Source organism: Panthera tigris, chromosome A3, assembly GCF_018350195.1.
Source record: "Panthera tigris isolate Pti1 chromosome A3, P.tigris_Pti1_mat1.1, whole genome shotgun sequence".
Classification (NCBI taxonomy): Eukaryota; Metazoa; Chordata; class Mammalia; order Carnivora; family Felidae; genus Panthera; species Panthera tigris.
The window spans coordinates 81,650,786-81,676,424 of NC_056662.1; the positions used below are offsets into that span (position 1 = coordinate 81,650,786).

General features: G+C 35.4%; 1 protein-coding gene across 5 annotated transcripts in view; it reads left to right on the forward strand.

Moving 5' to 3' along the window:
- AFTPH (aftiphilin) overlaps window positions 1-25,639 on the forward strand; it is a 66,359-nt gene that overhangs the window by 38,488 nt on the left and 2,232 nt on the right. For 3 of the 5 annotated variants that reach the window (XM_042981535.1, XM_042981536.1, XM_015544748.2), the window contains exons 3-9: window positions 1,065-1,216; window positions 3,541-3,667; window positions 4,072-4,128; window positions 7,837-7,959; window positions 14,227-14,287; window positions 15,820-15,903; window positions 19,822-19,945. In XM_042981535.1, coding sequence (XP_042837469.1) covers window positions 1,065-1,216; window positions 3,541-3,667; window positions 4,072-4,128; window positions 7,837-7,959; window positions 14,227-14,287; window positions 15,820-15,903; window positions 19,822-19,945 — 728 coding nt within the window. Of the gene's footprint in view, window positions 1-1,064; window positions 1,217-3,540; window positions 3,668-4,071; window positions 4,129-7,836; window positions 7,960-14,226; window positions 14,288-15,819; window positions 15,904-19,821; window positions 19,946-25,639 lie in introns of those variants that run through there. The other 2 variants (XM_042981538.1, XM_042981539.1) reach the window with 2 other exon arrangements.

The window sequence follows — 25,639 nt, forward strand, 5'->3', positions numbered from 1 at the left end:
ATGATGTGGCACTTTCTTGTATACTCGATAGCATTTCAGTAGTACACTCCCGACAGTCTTTAACAGTTTGTATTCCTATTTGATGTTTAAGCGGTAAATTGAGTTAAGTTGAAAATATTTTACATGTGTCTGAGTTACACTTAGGATAGTGGGGATAAATGTTAGTTACTGTGGGCTGCACATGTAGAATAACCTAGTAGTACCCCTAAAAAGTGTAAGTTAATATAAATTCAGCAAATTTTAATTAAAGAAAATACTTCAAAATGCCAGTGTTCTCAGTAAAAATACTCTAGGGAATATCCATTCTTGGAAGAAAGGCAGTGTTCTATTCAAAAATACACCTGTATACACCATAGAAGAGTAAAGAAGTGGGATTTTTAAAAGATAAGACAGATCATCAAAATGAAAAATGAGCTATTGCTTTTTTAGTAAAAATAAGACATTCTTTCCTACTTTGTTCTTTTAGCAGAGATATTTCTAAAAGTGTTTTAAAATTCAAATGTTTTTATGTTCAAGAAAAAAGTTCTCTTCAACTATGATAGCATAATACTTTTCACAAACCTTCAATTTAATTGTTCCTAAATCTAGAGTACATGGGTGGTAGTAGGGAACATCCCGTGATAGAATATGAATGCCGCCTGCTTTTATGAATGTTGCTGTTTGGTTTTGGTTTTGCTTTGGGTAGATAATTCACACTTTGCGATTGCTTTCTCATTATACAATTGAGTAGTTAATTTCTTCTTTGTGAATTTTTTAATAGGCTAATAAATAAGGTAATGTTTGCAAAGTACCAGCTATGTTGCTTGGCATATAACTACATTTACTTGTCGCCACTGTATCACCATGAGTATTTAAAGTGATCATTTAGAGCATCTGTTCTGCAAGTAGTTATGCTCCTTTGACTTAGTGCTTCCTGTACCTGACTGATAGTGAACCTCCCTCTCCTGTAGTAGTGGACAGGGTGTGGGGTCAGAGGTGTGTGTGTGTATGTGTGTTGATGATGATAAAACTAAGATCATTAAAATTAGAGAAATTAAACTTTTGGGGGGGTTGTTTTGATGCAGACAGCTTTACTAAACCGCCTGGAGCGAATTTTCGAAGCATGTTTTCCTTCAATATTTATCCCTGATACTGAAGAAGAAGTTACTTCCCTGAAGCACTTGCTGGAAACAAGCACCTTCCCAATAAAAACAAGAGAGGCCTTAGCTGAAAGTGGGTAAGTAGTAGACAGTTTTTAGATAGCATGTATGTTCCTTAGTTTTAACCTTATAAATTAGAACAACAGTTACCTTAAAACATCAGGGTTCTAAAATGTTCTTGTAACATTGTGTTGAAGTTTAAAAAATCATATTGTGCTGAAACAAAAAAACCTCCCTATTCCATTTTTGAACGCTTTTTCAAATATTTCTAAATCCTTACTCTCCTCAGTCGATTTTATGTATTATCTTTTGACTTCTGAGTATGATAAGTGTGAATTTAGACTTTACATGTGCTCTTCTCCTCCCTTCATCTTCCCTGTATGACTTACATCATAGTTTTTTGTTAAGTTGATATTTGGTATTTTCATTATTTTAATCATGTGAATAGTGTTCACTGCTAAGCCACTGTTTCCATTATAGTAAGCTTCTTCTTGGACTTAATAGTTGTCTCTCTTTTTCATTTACTCAGTCTTTTCCTACCCTCCAGGTTATGATCAAACCTGTCAGGCTAGCCATTCCATTTTTTTTTTTTTTTCCCCTGAGCCTTCCACCATTCTATCCCAATTTGGGATGGATTCAATCTAGGCTTCTTAAACATGGTATCTTGGGATTGCCATTCACTTAGAGCCCATATTGGTGGGGCACATCCTCTGATAGCCTCCTGAGAAATAAAGGTACATGGGTAGTAAAATTTTTATTCTACCCTTATGTTAAATTTATAATTTAGGATTTTTTTGTTGTGGGTATTCTGAAATTTCACAATGAAGTATCTTGATATGAGTCTTTATTAATTGGACTGAACACTAGGTATATGACCTTTCAATCTGGAGGCTTCTGTCCTTCAGTATTGGGCAGTTCTCTTGAATTGACAATTACCAATATAATACCAATACAGTTACTTTCCCTCCATTGTTTTCTTTCTGGAACTCCTATTAATTATTAGATGTTAGAGGAGCTAGATTGATTATCTAATTTTAATTTCAAAGTTATTATACTGGACTTTTGCATCTCATTAGTCCACCTCTGAACATATTCTCTCCCTCTACAAGTCCCTCCTTCATCCCTCTTTGTGACCTCAAAGTTGTGGTGCAAAGTTTTAGTTATCTCTTAATTTTTTTTTAAATATGGAGATTATGATTTGCTTCTTGGTTTTTTGGGGGTGATTTCTGAGAACGGGACAAAAAGGTTTATGCTTTACCATCTTAAAACTGTTTAGATGTGTTATTTAAAAATACGCTAGTTGTACAGATAGTTCATACTCTTAGACCCAGAAATCTCTCCAAGAGATTCATTTTGGGAAATAACACAACTCTACAACAAAATACACTGTAAAATACAGGAAGATAATTTGCCTTACTAACAATAGGAGATGAACAGTGAAAATAACTTATTTAAACTATAAGGTTGTGGTCAAATAATGATGCATGTGTCTAACAGAATGTTACATGACCATTGGAAAAGGTATACATGTAGATGAGGAAATGCTTAAAATCTGAAAAAAGAATACAAAATTATGTATTTGCTGTAATTGCAATTATGTGTTTGTGGATCAAGACTCAGAGAAAGCATATTAAATAGCTATAGTAATATGGTGGAATGCTGAATGATTTCTTTCCTCCTCTTAAATATTAAATATTTTTGTTTTAAGGGGTGCCCGGTTGGCTCAGTCAGTTAAGCGTCTGACTTCCGCTCATGATGTCATAGTTTGTGAGTTTGAGCCCCATGTCAGGCACTGTGCTGACAGCTCACAGCCTGGAGCCGGCTTTAGATTCTCTGTCTCCCTCTCCCTCTGCCCCTCTCCTGCTCGTGCTCTGTCTCTCAAAAATAAATAAACGTTAAAAAAAAAAAAAAAAGTTTGGTGCTCCTGGGTGGCTCAGTCAGTTAAGCATCAGACTTCAGCTCAAGTCATGATCTCACAGTTTGTGAGTTAAAGCCCCATGTCGGGCTCTGTGCTGACAGCTCAGAGCCTGGAGCTGGCTTCGGATTCTGTGTCTCCCTTTCTCTCTGCTCCTCCCCCACTTGTGCTCTCTGTCTTTCAAAAATAAATAAATGTTAAAAAAAAAACATAAAATTAAAAAAAATTTTTTACAATTGAAAAAACATACAGGCTAAATTTTGGTTGATTACTGACATATTGTTTCAAATGAGTTTAGCTTAGCTACTAGCTACTTTAATGACTATAAGTGGTGGCCGTTGATTTTATTCAGAAAATAGCTGTATACTCATGTTAAACACAAGATTAACTGGAATGTATAATGTTTCACAGTCACATTAAAACTAGGATTCATGGTGAAAGCTATTGAGTAACCCATTGTTGATGGCTTCATCATGACCTTTGCAGGGAACTGCTGGATGTGTGGACCGAGCTACAGGACATCCACGATGCACATGGCTTGAGATATCAGTGGGGTGGCTCCCATAGCAACAAGAAGCTTTTGTGCTCCTTGGGAATAGACACCCGAAACATTGTGAGTTTTGTTAGTACCTTGGAAAATCCGTTAGTGGACCTATGGGTGTTTTTAAATTCTGTTACACTTTTGTTAAAGCTGTGATAAGCTAGTTCCTCAGAAAAATAAATGTTAGTTGGCTTAAATGCTCATGTATTTTGAATATGCCAGCTCTTAAACATAAATGCATCTAAATTTTTCTCCAGTCAATATTTCTTACTTTTAGAAAAGGTTGTTTGTAATGTTTTCATTAACTATAAAATAAAGGAATTGTAGTAACAGATCCAAAATACAAGCCCATATGGGCAACTTAACAATTTCTTCTATTTATATTTCACAATGTATGCAATAACATGTTAACTGTTTCGGTGTATGACATCTCATTCTCTGAATATACATTCTTTTTCTCTAACACATATGTGTAGCTCTTCACGGGTAACAAGAAGCAGCCTGTTATAGTGCCCATGTATGCAGCAGGATTGGTAAGTACAAAATGTCCCTGTACCTATTTATCATTGCTGCATTCATTCTATAAAATTATCTTACGTGGCATGATGTGGAAAGTATATTTTAAGGGGTGTTTAGTGTGGGAACATTAAGGGAATAAGTATTAATATCCTTTTTCATCTCATCCCTTCAAGTCTTGATTTAAGGACATCTTGCTGTATTAATTAAAGACACTGTTTTGTTTTAGATTGAAGATTATCTTTATCCTAGTAATATAGTGCTCATAACTCTTTGTAAAATGTACCTTTAGAGGTCTTGCTTTTTCTTCTTTCCTTTTTGTTTTTCTTCCTAAATTTGCTTTTAAAAAGTGGAAGCTGAAGTATTTGAAGGCGTAGATAGCATTTGTTGTAACCCAGTTGTGATCAGTTTTAAATCATGCACTATTGAAGCTATGGATGGATGTGTCTAAAACCTTGGGAATACCAAATGATAGTAATTGAAAATGGGCCAGGACCCATAATCGGTCCTCGGTTTTTCCATTAATTTTTTTAAATATGTTGAATTTTGTTTTTTCAGATATGCCAGGTAGTCCAGGATAACTGAGGAATTTTCTTTCTGTACCTTCTCAAGACTCAGTCACACTTTGAAGTTTGATGTGTTTGTGTTTTTTGGTGTGTCTTTGAGTTATTGGTGAATTAAATTCTTTCACCAATAACTTTTGAAAACAAGGAAAAATGTTTAAGAAAGAAAAATATAGCTTGGTATGGAATTTATACAACCTTATGTGCATGCAAAAATGAATTTGCTGTGAAATTTGACTTTTTAATCTACAAAACTTTTCCATGAATAAGGCCTAATTATTGATTTGAATTGGAATGTTTTACTTCGTTTTGTTTTTGTAGTTTTGTGGAATTAGACAAAAACCTGTGCTTGAATCTTTTTATCAGTTTCTCTCCTTTACAAATGTAACTTGCCTTGTATTTTCAAAACACCTTGATTATCCCTATACTGTTTGCTGTTGTGGGTAAATACAATCCAGGACATACTCTAACCTTTGGTTATTTGCATTTCTTTTTTCCTCAAGGAGTAGCATTCTAGAGGTGGTTGGTGTTACTGTCACATACTGAGGTAGAAACTATGAATTTAATTTGTAGGAGTTTTCATTCAGCACATTGGGGGCGGTAACCTACTTAATCCTTATGTGTAGGCTCAGGCATGAGCCAGTTCTTTAAATTTTGTGAGGAATTGGGGATATTCTTGCTTTATTTTTGTGCCTTAATTACAATCTTTATTAGCAATATTGCTACCATTTTTATAAGCTTTTAATACCAAAGCTGATTTAGTGAATACATCTTTCCTCCTCCATCTTTATGATGCCTTATGTTTAGAAACATTCTTTTTCATATCTGGTTTCAGATTTTAATTATACCTGAATTTTTCCCCTGGTGCTTTACACAGATAAGGTGTTCAGTATCTTTTGGTCTCATTGGAAGCAATAGTACCTTAAGTGGACAGTTAAGTCACTGGTTCTCAGACCTTAATATGCATCAGAATTGGGGCACCTGGGTGGCTCTGTCGGTTGAGCATCCAACTTCAGGGTGGGTATAATCTCACAGTTTGTGAGTTTGAGCTGTGCATCGGGCTCACTGCTGTCAGTGCAGAGCCTGAGCCCACTTTGGATCCTCAGCCCAAGGATGTGTTTGTGTTTTTGGATTCCTTCAGATCCTCTGCCCCCCTCTCTTTCTGCCCCTCCCCTGCTCTCACTCTCTCAAAAATAAAACATTAAAAAAAATACTTTATAAAAAACATGCATCAGAATTGCTTGGAAGATGTGTTAAAACAATGCTGGGCACCACTGAGTTTCTTATTCAGTAGGGGTGGGGTTACGTATCTGACGAGTTCCCAGGTGATGCAAAAACTACTGATTGGGGACCACTTTGAGGACCACTGATTTAAGTGATAGTTGACATTAGAAAAGTTGGCTAAGGTTGGTAATTGTTTGCTGAATGCATGGTCTCTTTACATAAGGGCACACTAGAAAGTGTGCAGAATGTATATGCTGATGAGTCAGACCACGAATTTATTTTCATTCAAGCTTTGGAGGAAAGCCTTTTATAAAATATCATCGTTAAGAATGGAATTTGTGTGGGGCACTTGGGTGGTTAGCGTCTGACTCTTAATTTCGGCTCAGGTCATGAATTCATGGTTCTCAGGATTGAGCCCTTGGTGGGGCTCTGCTCTGACAGCATGGAACCTGCTTGGGATATATATTCTCATTCTCTCTCTCTCTCTCTCTCTCTCACTCTCTCTCTCTCTCTCTCTCTCACACACACACACACACACACACACACACACACACACAAAATAAACTTTAAAAAAAAAAAAAAGATTGCATCTGTAAATTGCTTTAGCATGTACCTTATCTTTTTTTAAGTTTATTTTGAGAAAGCGTGAGAGAGAACGAGCAGGAGAGTGTCAGAGAAGAGAGGTGGGGAGAGAGAATCCCAAGCAGGCTCTGCACTGTCAGCTCAGAGCGCAGCACAGGGCTCAAACTCAGGAACCGTGAGATCATGATCTGAGCCAAAACCAAGAGTCAGACACTTAACCAGCTAAGCCACCCAGGTGCCCCAGCATATACCCTGTTACACGAAAAGAGGAGAGATTGTCCTGAAAACTTGTTTTTAGAAATTTACAAATTCTTATAAAAAAAAGAGGGGGGTTGGATTTTACAGATTCTAGCCTTACAAAGCTGTCTTAGCAGTTTTGATATTTTTCCCCCAGTAAAGGGGGACTTTTGTGTGGTCTGGTTGATAAATATTAAGAGTTTATCAAGTGTTATTTTAAAATGTGTTAAAACTTTTTGGCAGGCCATTAACCTGGATGATTACCCATTATTAGTAGTGTTTGGTAGAGTATTGATGCAAACTGCTGATTTTTTTTTTCCTTCTTTATTTCTGCCTCCATCCTCAGTGCCTTCGTTTCTTACTCAAAAAGTGTGTTAGATTTTTAACACACTTAGTGGAACATGTAAGATGTTTTCCCCTCTGAAATGGCTGTTTCTCTACTATGCCAATTCAAGGAACTAAGTATGAAAGCTCCCATCCTCTAGTGGTGATAGGCTCAAATACTAAACATACATTGAAGCATGTAGACCCCATCACATTAGATGATGTGTTTTAGGTGTGCAAAATGGTTCGATTCTAATCTAGCTGCATTTCAGGGACGAGAGAAGCAGAGAACTTCTATGCTGCTCCATCATCTTGGCCCTTCCAAGAGTGCCACTCTCTAGATGGTGTGTTTTAGAATTCTCACTTCTCGAAGCACCACCATGGTGTAATGGGTACAAAGGATGTCCTTTTCTGTTTCAGTGTCTGAAACGTCACAAAAGTGTTGGATTCTTAGGGCCTGCATACTATATACTGTTGTGCTTGCCTCTTCCCCACCCCTGGCATTCCAAATTGCTTATGCTTTTGTATAACAGTGATAACTAGGCACTTTAAAACAAATCTGATTTAAAATACAAGGTCTTGGTTCAAAAGTTTGGATTCCAAAGGTACTATTGTAAAACATTTTCCACTACAGTGCTATAAAATTTTCTCTAAACAAAATTTAACAGTAGTTCCTTTTTGTCTTTAGCACTTTCCAAATGACTTGGGTTTTTACTTTGTGCTACATTGATTTTTCTCATGAAGTTTGAGTTGATTCCTCCCCCTCCCCATTAATGGCTAATATGCCTTTTTCAGGGTATGTTAGAACCCACCAAGGAACCATTGAAACCACTATCTGCTGCAGAAAAAATCGCTTCCATTGGTCAGACAAACACCATGTCACCAGAAATGAACACATGTACATCTGACCAATTTCAGGTAAAAATATCTGTGTATTGATACATTTATGCATGTATACACACATAAGTCCAGAGTGTTTCCCTTAAGTATAAATTTTAGTTTAAAATATGTAAAAATTTTGACTTCATGATGGACATGATTTTGAGTACTTATTAACATCCCTTGGAATACAATTAACAAACTATCTTTAATTTTTAAAAAAGGCACACTTGAGCACTAGCTGGTTATGTGTAAGTCCTTTAAACCTATCTAGGCCCTAGTTTCTTTACCTATAAAATGAAGACTTTGTGAAGCAGGCATCTCTAAAAACCCCTTACAGCTTGAACATTGTATGATCATAATTACTGACATACCAATCTGGTAAGTGCTGATTTTCAAAAAAATTGGGAAATGCTACATTGACACCGACTCTTCAAATCTGCTATTGTGTGTTTTTCCTGAAACCTGCAAATTTTATTAAGTAATAAAATTAAGTGTTTATTGCATCAAAAACTGTTGTTTTGAGAGTTTGAATAAAAGTTATTTAAGTTGAAAATAATGTGGCCTTTTACAAAACATTCCAGATTCAGAAGAAAAGAAAGCAGTCTTTCTTATCCTTTACCTCCTTGGCATCATTAAGCACAAATTTTTTTCAGTCTAATATAGTTAATATCAGAGCCTTCCCCCTCACTTTTTTATCTGTGGAAAAATTTGCTTACTCCTCCCACATCGTTAGAAACTGAGTGCTGGTTAAACATTTTTTTTTTTTTAGAAGATTAATATTTTTAAGTGAACATTACCATTTCTAAAACATTCTTGCCATTTTTTTTTTTAACCTTAAATATCATCTTTTACCTTAAATAACATCTTTGTGTTATATCTAACACAAAAGTGTATTTGGACAGCTTTTCCCAAAGTGTGTGTTTCGTTGAACACTAACCCCCAGAGATGCTCTACTAAAGAAGGGTTCCAGGGGGAAGTAAGTTTGGAAAATTTTTCATACATATCCAATAACCACCCTTGAAGATTCTCAACACACATATTAAGGTCTCTGGAGTATCCTGCAGTAAATAACCCTATTTAATTTTAATTATTTCTTAAATTTACTTGGCCACAGGGACCAAGGGAAAAGGAGTCATAACACCCATTGAACTAGAATTTTGAAGAATATACTGTAGAAAACAGTAACATAAAGCAAAGTCCTACCCTTTCAGCTGTGTTTCAAGGAACATCTGATATTATGGCTGTGTACCACTGTGGTTTATACTTAGCATAGCTTAAACATCCCTTTGAAGCCACTTCATTACTAGCACTGAAATAGTGGGCAAGGAGGCCTGAAACATAAAATGCCTGGCCTTATTGATGGTTGGCAACAGGCAAAGTGGTTTGGGCAAATTTGTCTCCGTAGGTAGAATCTGTCCTTAGTTCTCTTCCTTTAATTGTCCTTACGTTGTTCTGTGGCTCTTAGCTTCCTTCTCAGGCCTGCCCTACATAAGCAGATCCCAAAATTACTTCTCCCATAGCACATTCCCACTTCTGCCTTAAGGCAACATTTTTATTCCTACAGTGTGAGGTATTAGGAAACTAACTTGAACTACCTGGTTCAGACTACGTGGCACATTTACTGAAAATGAAGCCATTCTTACTTGAGGCCACTTGTTGCTCGTTTTGCCTGCTGCCTCCTCCTCCTCCTCTTCTCCATCCAGCCACTTCTCTGTGTTGCACCCCATAAACTATTGCTTATTTTATCAGAGTTAGCTGTCACTTGTCACTTTTGCCCCTAGTTGGTTTAGTTGATCTTACATATTATATTCTAGTCACCCCTCATACTTACCATCTTTCTTGTAGAATTCAATTATAAATGACTATAAGTCTTAGATGACTTAATAAAAAACATGTATGTTAATTTAATGGAACTTTTAATGGAAACTAAAGTGTATTAATTTAATGGAGGTTAATCAGGGCTCCATGATGGGTGTTTAGCTGCTGCTGTGTCTATACATATGCATACACCCATATATATATTTATAATCCAAGGACTGCTGTCCCCCTTTCTAGTCAAGTATAGAAGTTCTCAGCAGCATTTAAGCACATCTAACTTCTTTGCTAGAAGATGGAACTTGGTCTCTTGCTAATTATGTAAAAAAAAAAAAAAAAACAAACAAACAAAAAACTCTTTTTAATCACATGCTTTTACTCTGTTTAGTGCATACATCTCTTTATTTAAAAAATACACATAAATATTAAGTACCTTTTTTGGGGTTTGTGATCCTCATTAGCTTAAGTTTTTAGGCTTTTTGGGAGCCAATGAAAATATCATCTCCCAATCGAAGTTGTTCAAATTTCTTTTTTTTTTTTTTTTTTTTTTTAATGCTTATTTTTGAGAGAGATGGAGACACAATCTGAAGCAGGCTGTAAGGCTCTGAGCTGTCAGCACAGAGCCCAGTGTGGGGCTCAAACCCACGAACCACGAGATCATGACCTGAGCTGAAGTCAGATGCTTAACCGACTGAGCCATCCAGTTGCCCCTCAAATTTGTTTCTGAATCAAGCCTGAATTAAGCCTCTGTAGGCCTTCATTCTACATGAAGCATGTCAGCATACAGACACTCAAACTGAAGACTTCATACACGTATCAGAAGGCACCTCAGCACACCTTCTTCACTAAATTATATGATCTTTGCTTGGCTCCATACTCCTGAATATTTTAAATATTTTAGAAACATCTAAAGTACATTGTAAGATTCTCTTTATATAAAACAATATTTCTTACCAATATTCTCTGGCAGGCAGTGTGTGTATTATTTTTACTTTACATTTTGGCCATGCTGTAATACTGTTACATCTTTCCACTAGTCATGATATCCAGAGGAAACAGCCATAGCCTTTAGTACTAGAAGTTCAACAAAATGTGTCAGGAAAGATCTGTTTAATACCTTTTTTTTTTTTTTTTGGTCAACTATACACCATACCTTCCTTTTATGTTTTTTTATTGGCATCATCACTAACAGTGACTTCCAAACTTACCAACATTGTATAATTCTCATTACGACTGCCTGCTTTCTGATCTGGGTCAATCTGGGTACCCATTGGATTTTTATTGTTTCTTCCAAATTAGTTTATACCATTGTATCTCTTGTTTAGGAGGTTAATGACTTATTTAACAACTGTTCCTGGTGTTTTTTTCTAGGATACTTTTACCTGAAAAAAACAGCTTGTGGGCAAAAGGCAATAATGATACTTTTGTTGTTTTGTTTTTTTTTTAAAATCTTTATTCAGTGAATGTCAAGGTCACATCATTCATGGTGCCATTACTAATTCCCCTATTACTTAGCAAGATCAGTACATTAACCACACTTTATCCACTGCTAATTCGAGTCAGCTCTCTGGCTAGCAGTTATCTAGCTAGTCACTACTAGAAAATTTCCTCTTAGGCTTCTGGATGTGGCTATTTCATTTATGAATTAGAATTTTATTTTTTTAATTTTTTTAAGTTTATTTTTTAAGAGAGAGTACAAACAGGGGAGGGGTGAGAGAGAAGGAAAGAGAATCCCAAGCAGGCTGTGCACTGTCAGCACAGAGCCCAATATGGGGCTTGAACTCATGAACTGCGAGATCAAGAGTCAGACGCTTAACCGACTGAGCCATCCAGGTGCACTGTGAATCAGAATTTTAAAGTTAGAAGAAAGAAAAAAAAAATTGTGTAGCACTGTGCTCTTTTTACATTAAGAGAATATATTTGGAAAGGCTAAATGATGTACCCAAAATCATACATCAGTGGTACAGCTGGGACTAGAACCCAAGTCTCTGGTTTCTAGTTCCCATTGTTTTTTTTTTTTGGGAGGGGGGGTGGCGGGGGGGTTGCTCTTTTTTTCTTAATCAGTATTCTTTGTCTTTATTAACGAATGACATCCATCTACATAGAAAATCCCAATGAATTTATAAAAACATAGTAATACCAATAAGTGAATTTAGCAAAATTTCAGGCTGTAAGATCAATATATAGAAATGAACTATATTTCTATATATACTAAAAACAAGTGATTAGGAACAGAAATAAAAAAACATGCTATTACCAAAGCAACAAAACCATGAAATAAGGATAAATCTAAAGGTACTTAATTTTTTTTGTTTAATTTGAAGTTTTTACTTAAGTTCCATTTAGTTAACATATAATGTTTTTGCTCTTTTTATTACCTTTCTTAGTGTTTAGTGTCTACAGTAATCATACCTCATTGCTTAAGTTTGTTTTAAAATGCTTCATTCAGTGCTTTCTCTTTAAGAAGTCTTCCTTGGCAATGCCATTAGTTAGCTTATAATTGCCAACGTGTCCTGTTTTACTTCTGTCTTATTTCCACTAAATGTTGAGCCATGTTTTAGCACCTCATTGTTATAATATTGGCTGTGTCTTCAAAATGACCTATATCTGGATGAGAATCTAAAATGCCTAGCAAATCATTGAAATATTTCTAAGCAACCAGTTACTTGACATCATTTAGATAAAACATGTTGATGAAAGAGCTTTGCTCCATTTAACCAGAAATTTTGTTATTGCATAAACTTGAGTATTGTCCATCCAGTCACTATTCAATAGGACTAAAGGTTTCAATGATCTCTAAGTAAAATAATAGTTGAATCTGTTGGAATACTTACAGCTTTTTGATGGTTTCTGAGATCAGCTAAAGATCTTTTCTAAATGTTTCACTCTTGCAGGTAGGTTATAAACTAGATTTTCACCAGCATTATTAATTTTATTTGAAAGAATTAAAGATTCACAAGAAGTTGCAAAGATAGTATAGAGGAGATGCTTTGTACCCTTCACCAGTTTCTCCCCCTAATTACATCTTACTAATTATAGTATAATATCAAAACCAGGAATGACTTGATTTCAATGTGTGTATAGTTCTGTGCCATTTTATCACATGGATAGATACATGTAACCACCACTGCAATCAAGATACAGAACTCTTCTGTCACCATAAAGAATTCTTTAATAGCCCTCCCCACCCCCAACTATCCCTAACCCCTGGCAACTACTAATATTAGCATTTTGCTTTGTTTATACCTCCCTCCTAAATCTCCAGACCTGCTTTAGGGAAGACTAAATGCTTATAGTAACATGCTTATCATTGGTATCCCAATTATCAAGACAATTGTATTATAATATCATGGAATTAGACTTTCAAAAGTAACCAATTCATGCTCCTTTCCTACAGGGAACAAGTCTTTACACAGAAAAAAAAAAAAAATGAGTATAAAGTTGTAATAATATCTACCTTACAATAAAGCATAGTGGTAAGCACTACCAAAAAAAGAGACAGCAACATGTTGGTATCAAGAGTCTTCTAGAACGCAGGTTATTTCAGTAACTGTTGTCAATACCACCCCAAAAATAAAAGAAGAAAGAAAATTAAGAATCCCAATTTTTTTCTGGTTAAGACTATTCTTAAAGCAATGATCATTTTTAAAATATTTTGTACCACCTTCCATCTCACATGTACTATTTGCTCAATTTATGTGTTTGACAATTAACAAAATCTTAAAACCTAGAATATGCAAACGAGCTCTGAGTATACTTTTAAGTACATTATTTTTAAAATTAAATTCTGATACTGATTATAAGTGATTTCTAAGTTAGAGAAGTTGATTTAATTTTTTTTATTTTAAACGTAGTTCCTATTTACTGGCCCATAATTTTCTTTGTAGTTTGGGCAATTGTAAAGAACCAGAGCTCTTGGACTCTAAACTTTCTCATTTTATATATAAAGAGACCAGTTAAATTAAACCACACGTGATCATACAACTAGTTAATTAGCAGTTACTCGGTCTTGGATGATGCAAATCTCCTCCTTTTCAGTATGGTACCTTCTCTATTGCATTAGACCATCTACTGAGAAATTTTAAGTGGCCAGTCATTTAATATTAAGTAGATCACTCCAGTGAAAAAAGTCAGTGATTTTTTTTTAATATTTGTATTATAATCTAGCCAGTAGTTTTCAACTGTAACTTGAGAATAGATTGAAATCTTGACATAGAATCAGTCCATAAGTATGTTTGAAAATATAAAAGTAATTCCATTTCTCAGTTTTTCTTAATATCAATAAGCTCTACTGTTTGTCAGTTTTTCAGTTTGTTTGTGTTCATATTTTTAGATAATCTTCCGAAACTGTAAATTATCCCAGTTTTGTCTTTAGGTTCTTCATTGCCTAATGATCTTGCTATAATAGTTTTTTGTTTTGTTTTAAGGATTCTTTACGTTGCTACAGCCTGTACTGATTAATTTTGATTTTTTGGTTTTCAACTCTAGGAGTCTCTACCACCCGTCCAGTTTGACTGGAGTAGCAGTGGCCTTACTAACCCTTTAGATGGTACGTCTCTCCGTAGAGCCTCTAGCACCAGAGCTAGAGTTAAGAAAGCTACAAAGTTCAGACAAACTTCTCTCTGCTGATTTCCTTTTTTGTTTGAACATAACTTCTTATTCTTATCTTTGGAAATTCAGGCTTTCTTTCTGAATAGTAATTGCTCAAAAAACAAAAAAACAAAAAAACAGCTGTTACTGTTATTAACAGTATTATTAATGTCCAAATTCAGGTAGCAGTAGCTAGGTAAAATTTTGATTTCTTTATCTTACGTAAAAAGCTTCTTTATTTTTTACAATATCTAAGTAGTTTAAATGATATTTTAGGTAGGACCAGTTCACTTGAAATCTGTTTCTGTAGTTTTAATTTGTGGAATTTTCTTGGATGCAAAGTCTTGTGGCTAGAGGCTGCTTAAAAAAAGCACAAAGCACAATTATATAACCAAAAACAATGTGCAAATAGATCCATATTTATTGACTCAAAGTAGTTTTCAGATTTAATAATATTTTATAGAGCACTTATTATGCAAATGGAAAATGAATGATTTTCATGATCTTTTTCTAAAATTTATCTCAATGTACTAGTAGGTAGTTGTAGAAATAATTGGTTTCTCTCATGGCTTTAAGAGAAAATCCTAAAAAAGGAATAACTTATTCTAGTAATGTGGGTCTTTCAAATGCTACTTTTCCAGTGTGTTGACACCACAAATTTTAATTGGATCTTAAGATACAATTACCCTTATTCCTTACACTTCATAAGTTATTTGAGCCATTGTCTAATACACCTGTCACTCTATCAGCTTTACCTTAGGCTGGGGGTCCTAGGACATGGAAAGCATCCAATTGAATACAGTGCTGAAGGAAAGCCTGGATGCACCTTTTGCTGTTGTCTGGTGTCTTATTCAGTCAAATCATCATGCTTTTTATTAACAAACAACTTCTTTAAAAATGTATACTATTTCTGATTACTGTTTCAGAGTTAAAGGGGAACAGTACAGCTTGAGGTTGCACATCAGGGTAGGGCAGTTATGACATTCCTTCTTAATTTTAATTTAGACCAAGTTAATGTATTGGTGTGTGTCCTGAAACTGACAACTTTGTCACTTTTTAAAAATCATTAATTAGAAACCAACATTACTAACATGGAAGATTGATTTGGGCATGTACAGTGACTTAATGTTGGGTTGAGATTAAAGTATTGTTTCCCTTTAACGGGTACACTTTCCCCTTGGTCTTTCTGGTATGGCTTCGAGTTTTGATTGAAAGAACTGAACTCCTAACTAAAACCTTACTAAGTGTTAAATTATTTACTTTGTACATGAGAAAATGTACATTGGATTAAACTGTTACTTTAGAAATGTCCTTAGTAATGAAAAACTAATACTGTACACATTGTTTTAATGTTGATTTTAAAATGTGTAATGACTACTAATTATAACCTGCATGTTCAAGTGTGTGTCTTACCCCTTTTTACACATAACCCCTCCTCCCTTGGCTTACCTTCTGTGTGGCTGCCCACCAACACGGTCACTGAATTTCAAGCTAGTGGAGGTTCCACTCTTCTGAACCTTGATTTCTTTGGGCCCGTGGATGACAGTAGCTCTAGCAGCAGCACCACAATCCCAGGTCAGCAGAGTGTTCAAACCACAATTCTAGTTTAATTACTAAAAAGCATGACCACACCACGTGACTTTCCTATAAACAAGGAAACGAGTAGATTGTATTCTCTCTAATATCTTTCTGATACTTTTCTTTTATCTGTCTATTGTTATTTCCTAGTATCTGATTATAACAACTGACTTCTGTGAAATGTGTCTTAAAGAAAGCTTTCTAAGTGTAATATTCAGAGCTGAAAGTAATTTCTAGGAGTAAAATGGCCCTAATGTCCTTAGTTAAAAGCGGGGTTTGTGGGTTTTTTTTTTTTTTCCTGTAAATGGAAAATGTGATATTTTATATGCTTATTTTTACAAGCATATTCTATAAAGCCATTTGAGAAAATACAGGTTTAGAGATATAAGAATATTTTAGTATACAAAGATGACTTTACGTTGTAGTGCCTGTGATAATAGAACCTTTACAAGTTCTAGCATTCAGTTAGTTGTTTATTACTGCTAAGTGTATAATTAGATTCCAAAATGTTAGTCTAGCACTTAGTTATATATAGGTCCCACATAGAACTATTCTGTAGTTTTCATGTAGCTCTTACATAGAAAGTATTCTGTTAGTTTTCCATGAAGAAAAAAATGTTACAGAAGCTAATAGTAGAAAATAACTGCTATGAGATATTAAAAGCTAGAAATTAAAACTTACTGGAGTGCCTGTTAAATTAATGTTCAGCCCTGCGAAGTTCAGTTTATTGACCAAAGGACTAATGTACTTTGTCATTTTCTAACTGAATAAAAGATTAAAATATAATGGCATTTTTATGTTTACATTTTATTCAATATAATTTTAATGAGTCCCTGTCATCCCACTTTGTGATCTGGTAATCATGCCCATTGATCACCAGACAGCTGTTGGGGTGCTATATAGATGCTGATGCCCAGAATGCATAGCGAGGATCCCTCTCCATCCCCACTAGCAGTCAGTTACACAGCCAGCCTGTGTCCTAAGAATTTGCTGGTTTTGTTCTATTCCACTTGAATATACCACCCTCTTCCAGCAGTTTAGGAACCATGGTGGGAAATGGGGGAGACCATACAAGTCAGATAAGGGTGAGCCTGGAAGCCAGAACATCCTTCTCCAAAATCTGGTTATGGAAAACTGATCCTACTGTAAGGAAGTTCTAAGGCCATTTGGTAGAATGACTGGATTTCTCAAACCTAAGCCCCTGGTTATCATTTTCGTTATTTCTGAGATTTTGTAAGCATATGAAAAACCAATCTGTGTCTGGTTTTGACTTCCAAATGATATTTTACTGTTTACTCAAGTTACTTCTAAATACATTTGAGCTATCAAATGACCTGGGTGAGCCTAATTAGCTGTTTTTAATACTTAATTGGGGGAAGAAAAGACAACCAAAAACTTGTGTATCAGTTTCCTCATTACTGTGTTCCTAAGAATGAAATACCAAGCTCCCATTTTTAATTTGCTCTCAGATTTGTTTTGTCATGAACCATACTGTAATTTACATGAGGTCGCTATTTTTGGACACCTAAAACCTGGTTTAAACTTAATTCTTCGTTACATTTCAAACTCAGTTGAAAACCATTCATAACACAAATAATCTCACCATATAAAGAAGTACAGAAATCACCTGATAACCAGGCTCAGTATATACAACTTTGAGAAGAGCAAGTGGTTTCAGAAGCTTAGAGCTGTAATAGAAGTGAAATTAGCATGCTCAAATGCGGTCCTCATTACTTTGGAACCTTTTAAATAATTTTGTTCCATATTTTCATTAGTATGCTCTAGTTGCTGTGTAAACTTGATTACTATAAATTTGCTTTGGCTTCTTTTTATTGCTATTGGGTTTTGTTAAAACTTACCATCAAGCTACAGGTATCAGCACCTTTCTCAGTATTCCATTTCACCACTTGCTTGCACTTTTTCTGACTTGTTTCTGGGAAAGTCATTTTGTCTTACTTAGCTTGCGATTATTTAATTATTTTGTGTGTGAGAATTAGGAGGTTGGCATAGAACTTGGTTGGCTAGCTTTATAGTTATTTATACTATGCCTCATTAAGGTTCTGTAAAGTAAAAAAAGAAGAAAACAAAAAGAAAAAACAAGCAAACTCTTCCATTAAAAAAAATTACTCCAATTTTTAGTGTAGAATAGTTATCTTGTTTTTGAAAAATACATAGTCCTGGTACTTCTCCTTTTTTTTTTTGTGATGGTCATTGTTTTGGGCTGGGGCGGTGGGTGTTGTCTGTCTCTCTCTCTCTCTGTCTCTCTGTCTGTCTCTCTCTCTCTCTCTCTCTCTCTCTCTCTCTCTCTTTTATTTCCCACTTTATTCTTTGACAGCCAAATGGCCAGTATTTTATAAACCCAACCAAATTTTTACTACCACTTTCCTGTTGCCAGTCGAAATGCAGTTGTTTACTCTGCATTATATATTAGACATCAGCTTAAATTTTGTGGTTACTTGGAATCCAACCTTTCACAGTGGAGGAAGGAGGTACTTTGGGTTCATTTGGTCCCTTACAGGCATCTACAATTATTTAGATTTTAATTGAAACCTACATACTTCTAGAAATACTAATAAAAGGCCTTGTTAAGTATATTTTGAAACTGTACCTTAATGAAATATTAAGAACTTGGGAGAGTCAACAAACATTTTCTATAGCCTTCCTCCCTTGTTGGACATAACTGTGGAAGCTGCTTTTGCTTGTTTGATTTCTGTAAACATCTGAGATCTGTTTTTACATCTGCTAGTCATCTGCAAAGGTGGTTAATAGAAGGCAGTTCCTGATTTTTTTTTCTTACCCTTAAAATATCTTAAAAGGAGGAAACTTATAACATCAGTATTTATGTAACTTTATCTGCTGATCTTCAGAACTTTTTAGGAATAATAAGTAAAAATTGATGAAACTGTAAGATATTCTTCCTTACAATCTGCTTTTCTCTTATTCTGAAACTACTAAACTTTTTATCTCCAGTAACTTGCTGGTACCAAAGAGAGTATATAGGATTAATAGGTTTTTTATTTGAGTCTTTATTATCCAACATTTAGCCTGAATCAAAAATATCTAATTGTTCTTTTCAGTGTTTTTATAGTCATTGTTATTTAATATAAATCTATATTCAAGGGAAATATAAAAATATATGTGCATATTTTAGTGAGGTCAGATGGAGAATTTTTATAGACTTTTATAATCTCTCTGACCTCATCTTTATTTTAAATTATTTAAACAAGATCAGATATGAGACCATAGAAATATAATTAACCCTTGAGACAGTTTTCATTGTGTCTAAAAGTTGTGCTTTTATTATATTTTTCTGGGAATATTAACCCTCCTTCTTACCTGAAGAAAAAACAATGTGGTATATAATTTATCATTAGTAATAATTTGATGCTTTGAGTAATGCTTCATGTCCTCATGGTCAGAATATATTTAACTGAGTCATTTACCATGTTTGAGACTTCCTGTTAGCTTCCAAATCTTTTGGTGAGGAGTAAAGTAATGGAGAAAAGATGGTTGGAGAGGGAGAGGGAAGTTCCAAAATGAGGTTAATCAGTACATTTGAACATTGAAATGTCATGTAACAAACGTGAACTCTATGAAACATGGATAACTTTTATCGCTAACTAATCTAAAATTGAGGGAGTTTTCCATAGCAGATAGAAATTTTAGAAATAATTGCGTGATAGCCACTACCTAAATGTTAGATTAAGGCTAAAGTACTTTCCTACTTCATAAAAACTCTGAAACATGGAATCTCTAATGTAAAAAATAAATTCAATACTACAGTAGTCTAAAGATGTGCTATGCTTGGAAAAGACTCAGATGTTTACAGAATAATTGCCTTTTGCATCTTGGACTGTAGCTAATTGAGTAACCTATTGCAGCTTGCCATCACTGACTATCATTTTATACTATAAGGTGTGGATCCAGAGTTGTATGAGTTAACAACTTCTAAGCTGGAAGTCTCCACCTCAAGCCTCAAAGTGACTGATGCATTTGCAAGACTCATGTCCACAGTAGAGAAGACAAGCACATCTACCAGGTAAACAGCTAGGGTTCATTACACCCTATTTTGAATTCTGTGTTTAACAAAACTGCCTAAATGGGAAAGCGAATAAGTTGACAGTATTTCAATATTAAATGTGTATTAAAATTCGTGTTGTATTTATAAAAATCAATAGATGCCTAATTCCAGAAAACAGTTATCAAGCTATGTTTAATATGAACTTTATTAGAGCAGAGCTATTTCATAAGAGCCTGGAAAGGGCTGACAGATATGTTTTTCTCTTTTTTATTCCACCCTCCAAACTTCAGAGAGGAGAATTCTAATTAAGTATTGAGACCATAAGCCATTGTAGAAATAGTCCCTCTTTCTCTTCATAACCATTGAGATGATCGTCTGTGGGAACCCACTTTCACACTCCCAGAGTCATTTAGGTTCATCTTTTGAGTCCTGGCTTAAGATGGAGTAGGGGATGCTACTATTTTATTTTCTTCATTTTTGCTGATATGCAGCACCTCTGATTTGGGATGTGAAGGCTTGCTTTGCCAGGCTTTCTGGGAGGCCAGGGGCGTGGCCTTTAGAAAAGCAGTTCTCTCTCAGTGTCGGAACCAGATAGAAGGATTGTCGCTTGGGCCTTGTGTTTAGGATTCAGGAAACCTTTAGGTTTACATAATTTAGCGCTGGAATAATAAGCCATTGCTTCGACATGTGAGCCGTAAGAATAGGCCAGTTCCTAATAAGAAGTAGTCATTGCGAACCAGGAAATCACTACTGCAAGAGCAAATTCTGGTTGATAGGCATACTGACTCTGCTGTCCCAAATCCATTCTTCATCAGCATCTTCAAGTGGAAATCTTCTGTTAGCTGCCCACTTTGGCAGAAGTATTATAACCCTTAGTCCTAAATAAAAACGTTCCTCTTGTCAGGTTCAGATTTATCTTTTGAATCAGTTCTTCTATAGAAAAGCATCCATTTAAAAAGCCTTTTTGGGGGGTTCTTGGGTGGCTCAGTCTGTTAAGCATCTGACTCTTGATTTCAGCTCAGGTCATGATCTCAAGGTCATGAGATTCAGCCTTGCATCAGGCTCCCCACCCAGCATGGAGATTCTCTCTGTCTGTCTCCTCCTCTCTACTGCTTACTCTAAAAAAAAATAAAACAAAAAAAAAAAAACAAAAAAAAAAAAATATATATATATATATATACACACACACACACACACACACACCTATATATAGGTATATATATATACACATATGGGTGCGTGTGTATATATATATCTCCTTTTTTTCTTGTGAATAATAAATGCTTACCTGTCTTAAAACTTTGGCTTGAGTTTATCACATTGCCTTTCAAACTGTATTTTGTGCTTAAATATCCATTCATTCAAATAGATATTTTTTATTACTGATATAATTATATAAGAGCATTATTGTAATTGTGGATACCCTTAGCTTTTCCCTAAAATAAACTTACAGCATGCACGCACGTTTCCTTTCATCCACAGATTTTCTCTATTCTCATTGTTCCTATTTCTTTGTAGTAATGCCTCCTGACACTGTTAAAGCCTCCTGTTAAGTGAACCTACTTGTAAATGAAGCCTCTCTGGATTCTTTTTGCTTGCTTTCTAATTTTTTCTTTTCTCAAAGCATATTTACAAGTCAAAATTCTTCTCATACAAATCTCGTCCATTATTTCTTCTATATATGTTAGCCAAATGCTACCTTTGACTTAAAAAAAAAAAAAAATACTGATGCTTTTATTGTTTGGGCTTTCCCCTGCTTATTTTTAGGACAGTCTTTTCTAAGGACAGTCCTACTGTTTCCTTACCTTTTTTTCTCTGCAATCTCAATGAACTATAGTAGAGTCCCAGTGATCAGAATTCTGTCTTTGTGCCATTAGGAGGAGCTCTAAACCACATTTTTAACTTGCTTGCTCTTCTTTTTAACTCATCCTTGAAACATCCCTTGTACACCAGGGAACTTTTTTAACTCTTATTACTTTTAAGAAGTTATTTTCATTATTTCCCTTATTCTGTACCATTATGGAATGAACTAAAACTATCATGTGTATCCTAAGGTTAGTGTTGTAACATTGAGAGCATTGAATTGCTCTCTAGTATCTATCCAGCTTCATGTTTAATACACAACAAATTGAGGGGTGCCTGGGTGGCTCAGTCAGTTAAGCATCCAATTTTGGCTCAGGTCATGATTTTGTGGTTCATAGGTTCGAGTCCCGTCCCCCCTCCACCCCATCTGTACTGACAGCTCAGAGCCTGGAGCCTGCTTCAGATTCTATGTCTCCCTCTCTCTCTGCCCCTTCCCCGCTTGCTGTCCGTCTCTCAAAAATAAATAAACATTAAAAAAAAAAAATTCAGCAAATTGAGAAGAAAAGGAGTTGCCAGCTTTGTATTCCTCAACTTTGAGGATTTAGTTATTTGAAAATGGTAAGAAATGCAAATATTGACAAGTCTTACAATTAGAAGGTAATCCTGTAAGATGTCCTCATGAATGATTCCCATTCGTACAGGGAAAAGAAAAGGGGGTGGCAGGTATCATTTCAGAAAATTTCGGAGTCTTTGTTGTTTTACGTTTTTTCTTTTTGTTTTTGAATAAAATAAACTACAGGAAGTAAAGCTCAGCAAAACCTTCTTGGCTATTGACAGTACACAGAAGATAGAGTGACTATAAGGCACGAGAGGGTTAAGAAACTGTGGTACATGTAGAGGAATTTGATGTGTAACAAACAGCATTCTCTTTTTTAAGTGGTTTTGCATATGTAAGAAAAAAGTGACTTTTCACTTTTTAAAGAAATACGAGTTCTTAGTTTTAAAACAGTTCCATCTTCTTGCTCACCTTTTCTAATATAGAGAAAAATTTCTCCCTTATCTGAATCAGTGGGTGGCCACCTAGCTAGTAGCCACAGACCTCTAACTCAGGTTTATAGAAGCCAAACTAGTTGCCAAAAGGGGTACATACATCTTTTTTCTTTTTAATCTTTTAATTGAGATAGCCACATACCATAAAATCCATTGGTTTTTAGTGTGTTCACAGCATGGCACAACCGTTGCCACTGTCTAATTCCAGAACATATTTTTCACCCCAGAGAGAAACTCCATACTCATTAGCAGTTACTCCCTATCTGCCACTTTTCCCAGCCCCTGACATCCACTAATCTGCCTTCTGTCTCCAGGAATTTGCCTATTCTGATTCTTTCGTATAAATGGACTCCTAGAGTATGTGACATTTTGTATCTGGTTGCTTTCATTGAACATGTTTTCAAGTTCAGCCATGCTGTTGTGTGTATCAGTACTTTTCATTCCTTTTTATAGCTGCATAATATTCCTTTGTGTGATTACACCACATTTTCTTTATCCATTAATCAATTGATAGATACTTGGGCTGTTTCACTTTTCAACTATTCTGAGTAATGCTGCTGTGAGCATTTGTGTCCAAGTTCTAGTGTGGACAGATGTTTTCAATTTTCTTGGGAGTGGAACTGCCGAGTCATATGTTTAACTTTTTGAGGAGCTGCCGAACTATTTTCCGTAGTAGTGGCACCATCTTACATTCCTTCCGGTAATATATAAGAATTCTAGTTTCGCTGCATTCTCACTGACTTTGTGATGATAGCCATCCCAGAAACCATTGCCTACTTCAAGGTCAGAAAGATTTATACCTAGGGTTTTTTCTGAGTTTTGTACCTTCAACTCTTAACATTTGGGCCTTTGATTCATTTTGATTTAATATTTGAATGTGGTGTGAGATAGGAGTCCAGCTTCATTCTTTTACATGTGGATAGCCCATACTGATGAGAAGACTGTTTTTCACCCTATTGATGGTCTTGGCACCCTTGTTGAGTTTGTTTCTAGACTCTCAGTTGCATTCCACTGACAAAAGGGTAAATCTTAGCTAAAGAATATAAATCAAAATTAGGTCACTGCTTTTGGACTTGAAAAAAGTTCGTGATACAACTTTTATTTTCAAATTCTCAAGCATTTTCTTCCTATATGCTAAAAAATAAAACTAGATCACATCAGTGCACATTGAGTACAGATGAATACACAGACTATGAACTCTAAACTTTGTTCAATTTCCTGTTGCCTCCGAGGAGTGCCTCTGAAGTAAGGCTATTGGTAAAAAGCCTGGAGTCATCTTTACCAACCATTTCTTGGGTGGAAGCTTCTACTTTGCTTTCCTTTCCCACTCCCCAACTGCACTCCACGAAGGAGAAAGTCCGTTTAGGTATAATTTTGTCTGTTCCTGTTTTTGACAACCATTTATCGTTACAGAAGCAGTAAGGTAAGGTAGATTATATAGAAAGTTAGAAAATGCATACAAAAAGTTAAAACTTAGTTTCACATTCTTACCACTCAGGTCGTCGGTATAACTCCTTCTTTCAGATAGTGTATTCTTTCAGATAATTTTCTATGGAAACATATACATATGTGTGGTGTTTTAACCAAAAGTGAGGTTTTCTGGTCCATACTGAATTGAACCTACCCTTGCAGTCTCTGATCTCCATCTGTCCACTTCATATTTTTATTCCATATGATACCAAGGCTATATTCAGATATCCCCTCAATTGAATATTGGTTTTAACAAAGCAGAGAATGATTGTACCTGGCCATTATGGCTCCCAAATCTCCTTTAATATGGTTTATCTACCACCATCCCTTTTGTTTGTTTTCAGTTTTAACACTAGCTTATTAAAAAGATCAGTCTAGGTGTCCTGTAGAATGTCTCGACTTCTGCATTTTATCTGTTGGCTTCCTTCAAGTAGTATTTAATATTTTTCTCTATTCCCCTTATTTCCTGTAAGCTTTAGAAATGATATCCACAAATTACTATATTATACTATATGAACTCAGGTAAAGCGTTTTGACTGGTAAACGGCACAGGTGTTGAACCACATCAGAAGATGCGTAATATCTAGTTGACTCCATCATTAGTGATGCTAAGATTGAGTGTTGGTGAGAGGCTGGCCTTTTCCATTATGCACTTCCAGTCTTTCACTTTGAGACTAAAAATGAACTATCCGGGGGGTGAGGTGCACCTGGGTGCTCAGTTGAGCATCCAACTCTTGATTTCAGTTCAGATCATGATCTCACAGTTGTGGGATCGAGCCCCATGTCAGGCTCTGCACTGGGTGTAGAGCCTGTTTGGGATTCTCTCTCTCCCTCCCTCTGCCACTCCCACTCATACACACACACTCAAAATAAATTAACATTTAAAAAAGATGAACTATCTGGTTTTTCTTCACCAGATATCCACCTAAGAATTTTGCTGTCGTTTAAATGCAATTAAAAATGTAGATTTTGGGGCACCTGGGTGGTTCAGTCAGTTAAGCATCAGATTTTGGCTCATGTCATGATCTCACCATCGGTGAGTTCAAGCCCCACATTGGGCTCTCTGCTGACAGCTCAGAGCCTGGAACCCAGTTTGTGCTGTGTCTCCCTCCCTCTCAGCACCTCTCCCGCTCATACTCTTTCTCTCCTTCAAAAATAGACATTTTTTAAAAGTGTAGATTTTAATCAGAAAATACTAGATTGCTATTCCATTCTTCTGAGAAACCCTAGAACTGAGTATTGGTTGATCTGATGGTTTCAGTGTGCTTGAAGCTCGACCCCCTATTGAAGAACTTTGGTCCTAAAATTCTGATGTTTGATTTTTCAGTCATTCTATTAAGTCTTTTAATTTCAGCCTGATTTCAAAAGTGATTAACAGAAAAGTCTAGG